Below are 4,438 nucleotides of genomic sequence, written 5' to 3'. Positions count from 1 at the left end.
ATTTTTGAAATGGGAAAACCACTCAAACACTTGAGTTTTCCCCATAGCATCGTCCTTGTACGCCGTTTTTAACATTTCAAGAGTTTCTGTTCCACTTTTCCCGAGCAAAAAGCAGAATTTCACCGCCGCACACTGTTCACAAAAATCAGCCATTGCAAAAACGACGATCACACAAAACAGTTGTCACTATAAACTCTGCCGAAACTAGTCCTTACCTTCTGAAGCAACGGTAGTCGGCTTATCGACTCAGGAATGTTAGCTCTATGCGCTCATAGCGGTAAAACGCGGTACTACAAAAGCTCTGCCAACAAAAAAAATTAGTTCAGTTTCTTTTGGGTACCCCATCGTATGTTAGATAATACTTTCAGTCTTCCACGTTCTGAAGCTAGAACAACTGTTCAGCTCGATGATTGTTGGATTAATCTGCTGCTTGGTTGTAGGTTCATTCATGTACCAACAAAGAAAGTACAAGGAAATGCCAATGTTATGTTCCTCAGTTTAGTTTAAGATTTTCCCTCATTTTATGTTCAGTTTTAACGATTCCAAATCAGTAACCTGAGTGTTAAATTGCTTCCTTGATTACCTCATTGTAATGTTCAAATCCACTGTTACCCAAAGAAGTTTCCTCTCCTAGAAGGAATTATTCATCATGGTTCAAAAACAAAAACTTGGTGTTCGGTTCCAGACTTTTCAGATAGCTGTACATTTGGACATAGCCTGGATTGAATATTATATATATATGAGTTTATTGGTTGGAGTGAACCATCTAACTTAAAATGAACTCTCATAATGTATATTTCAAACAGTGGGCTGTAGGCATATTTAATAGGCTTTAGTACATGGCCAAGTAATCCCTGTTGGAATTCTACAAAGGTATCTTTTTTTTCCTTTGATTTGCAGGGGTTGTTTGCAAGGCGAAGGATGCTTCTCTTAACACTAGGACCTCATCTTTATTATGCCGATCCTGTAAATATGGTTCTGAAAGGGGAGATTCCATGGAGTCCTGAACTTAGAGTTGAACCAAAGAACTTCAAAATCTTCTTTGTGCATACGGTAAGATCTGAAGCTAAGGTATATTTTTGAAGTGTAAATACATAGGACATAACAGGAACAGAAGTTCTGGAAAAATAATACACTATGCATTCATTATAACAAGGCAACTACTGATATTACTACTTAATGCTGTACATTTGGTCATCTACTTACAACCAACTTCTGTTCTGACAGGTTGTAAGCCGATCTGGTCATATGTTGGCCATATATTTATTAACAGTATTTTTTAACTTTTCTAATCTTTTTATCATCTTTATAATTTATTTTTAAAAACTTTATTATTAATTTATTTATCTTTTTTTTTTGTGATTTTAAGTGTGGCTGGTTGTAAGTTGCATAGGTCGTAATTCGATGAGCAAGTGTAGTTCATGGTTTACATACATTATCAAAAATTTTGCTTCATTCTTCTTTGCCAGCAACAAAAATATTTTATATTCTCTGCAGTATAAACTAAGATTTGAAATGTGTAGAATGTGAAGTAGTGTAGACCCACAAATCAGTAATGGACTAGTTCGTGTTCCTAACCCATGCTTTGCATGCTTTCCAAAATTCTGCCTCAGATAACATCTGGTTATTGAAGTTGATAAGTGATTTACAGTACGAATGCCAGTGTAAAACTTGGTACAAAATGGCAGGTATTGTGATCACTAATTTTCTTTGAAAGGATCATGTAAATTTTGAGGCTTTTAGCATTTCATTTATCAAATTTCATAGTGTGGAAGGCCCTGTTAGAATTGACCTGATAACATTATTAAAAAAAAAATATGAGAGGTCTTTGTTGATGTGTTTGTCTTATGTTTTACAGCCTAACCGAACATACTACCTAGAAGACCCAGAAGGCTATGCGCTAAAATGGTGCAAAGCAATAGAAGAGGTTCGGATACATACGTATGGTCTACCATCGTAGACAAATTAGCGACACGCAAGCGAAGGTTATAGACTCTACTTCGACTAGCGTTCGTTAGGAAATTTTTACCAAATTGCTGTTGGAAGTGTGTAAATTATAAAGAAGTGGAAGAGAATAGATTTGTTATGTTATTTATTGTTTGAAAAGTGTGAATATATGCAGAAGGTGAGGGAAGTTGAAAGTGTATCCAAGTTAGAAGTGTGTCTGTATCTATTTGTATGAATGGGACCCAAGAGGAATGGTCATATCAAGCTAATTTATAACATGAAAATAATGCAGTGCTGTACAGTATGTATGGCAGCCGAGAAGAATATGCTTATGTCATGAATTCCGTTTAAGTTAATTTAATTTATTTTTTAATGTTAGTCCTGTAAACTTGCAATAATGTAAATGGCCTTCAATAAGCGACATCAGTTCTTTTAGTTGAACTGAACATCACGTGCATTCAGATGATGACAGTGTTTGTGTCCGTTGCAATATAGTCTGAAGAACTGTCCTTTGGGTGTGTTACTTGAACTTCTTGTGTACCATATACAAGAAATGCATGATTTCCATTATAGTGTGGAGCTCCTAATTTGGCTCTTTGCCAATAATTTGTCAGTATTATTCACAGAATGTACAGAACTGAGCCAGCACGATCATCAAAAGCAAAGAATTTGTTCATGTCTGTTGTTTAAACTTTAATTGAAACCGATTATTGAGGTCATATATAGAATTTTAATTATTTGTATTATTGTTCTGTGCTGTGTTGTTTCCTCTGTGTATTATTGTACATATTATTTATAAAATATTATTATAGTAAACATATTTCTTGGAGAAATGATTTTCTTGTTTCTGTTAAGTAAATATTCCACCTAAACTCAATTGTCCTTCCTTCCTGAATATTGTTAAATGGTACTTAGCATTGTGCTTGCTTAAAACAGAGTACACACATTGGTTTTGTGACTGTTCAGTGCTGTCTTTGCATAAATTCAAGAAGCAGGAAAATTATTGAAGTAAAGTGCCACCTTTTATTTTAATGTAAGCTTTTGGGCTCCTGCATTTGAATGTTTACATCGTTCTTTTCAAAGTCCATCAGTTATCATGAAAAGACTGTTAGGCCATATAGGGTTTTGTGTCCCGTGGCAAAACCACATAATACCAAATTTTATGTTCCTGCTTTTTTGTGCAGAACTGCTTTGAATTATGTTCTTGTTGTATAACAAGTAGTAAATGCAGTTAGTAATTTGTTTGGACAGAGGTTCAACAAAGAAATAATATGATTTTATTAAAGAGGTGAACATTACTGCACTCTCTACAAGCTAATATGCTTTACACTTTTAAGGACTGCTCTTTAGCAAGTTTCACCTACACTTCAAATGAAGGGCAGTATTTCTCTTAGTGGTGCCTTTTTGATAGTTGGTTAACAAGTGTTATTATGATAATACATATCAGTAGCAGTAATAACAATTATCCATTTTAAGATTATCATTTCCCTACTCTCTGAGTGTAACATCGTATGTCTGAACATGCTTTGCACTGCCGGTGCTCTAGAGCATTGTAAGCAGATAAGTTTTTCTGTTCAGATGCAATGATATGAAGTTTACAAGTGGGTACATATTTCATAGTATAGAATGGCAAGACGTTTTGAGCATAGTTAACTACTGCACACACAAAGTATAAATTCTGAGAAATGCGTAAGTCGGATTATGAATGAAGCTACTGAATTCGTAGGAATGTCAAGAGGATAATTTTGTATGCGCAGAATAATGCTTCAGTAAGTTTAGAGGTAAGTATTTAAACTTGTAAAAGAGATTACCAGTGGAGGTTGTCAAATAAAAATATAGAGGTCTTTTTCAAATGTTATTTTGTATTGGCTATGTCCATTTTTTCTGATGTAACGCAGCAACCTTCCTTCTTCACAGAGTTGAAAAGAATGTCATGTCTGTCCCCTTTTCTGTGACCTCTTAGCGGTGTCTGTAATATTGGAAAGGTTCTAAAATTTAACATCAGAGTCTTTCACCAGAAGTTGTCTGAAATTTCTGATCTGCAGTTTACTTCACGCAAGGTCATAAATTAATATTTATGTATCATAAAATGGTAATCAAGTTTTGGTAAAATATGAGAGGTCTGTGCATATCAGTGGTCACATTCAGACTGACTGATTACCAGCCAGCCAGCCAGCCAGCCATAATGCTATCAATGGGTAAATCTGTGTGACTGTCGAACACTTTCTTACATCTCTTACTTTAATATCTAAAAAATGTTAAGTCACACAGCTGTACAGATTACTGGGAGAATGTATTTGGGCACTATCTGACCACTGTGCTTCATGAATATTTTTGACACATTTCAAGTGTGTAATGCCTGTAAAATGGCAGATAAGGATGTAGTCATTCTGTTAACATGCTTATTATTTTCTTATAAAATGGTAAATTTGTCCCTGTACTTTACTAATTAAGCACTATTCTGTGAAGGCGTATGGGGGAGTGGATGTAT

The 4,438-nt window shown here is 34.8% G+C and overlaps 1 protein-coding gene across 5 annotated transcripts in view; it reads left to right on the top strand.

Moving 5' to 3' along the window:
- The window catches only part of LOC111867624 (3-phosphoinositide-dependent protein kinase 1), a 190,787-nt gene extending 188,004 nt beyond the window's left edge, over positions 1-2,783 (top strand). For 4 of the 5 annotated variants that reach the window (XM_023857624.2, XM_033752730.1, XM_023857623.2 and 1 more), the window contains exons 10-11: positions 901-1,053; positions 1,859-2,783. In XM_023857624.2, the coding sequence (XP_023713392.1) occupies positions 901-1,053; positions 1,859-1,960 (255 nt within the window). In that variant the 3' untranslated portion in view covers positions 1,961-2,783. Of the gene's footprint in view, positions 1-900; positions 1,054-1,858 lie in introns of those variants that run through there. The other variant, XM_033752731.1, reaches the window with a different exon arrangement.
- The last annotated feature ends 1,655 nt before the right edge of the window (positions 2,784-4,438 follow it).

The sequence above is a fragment of the Cryptotermes secundus genome, unplaced genomic scaffold, assembly GCF_002891405.2.
Source record: "Cryptotermes secundus unplaced genomic scaffold, Csec_1.0 scaffold548, whole genome shotgun sequence".
NCBI lineage: Eukaryota > Metazoa > Arthropoda > Insecta > Blattodea > Kalotermitidae > Cryptotermes > Cryptotermes secundus.
Note: the sequence above shows the minus strand (reverse complement) of the source record. Positions and strands in the feature narration are given on the sequence as shown.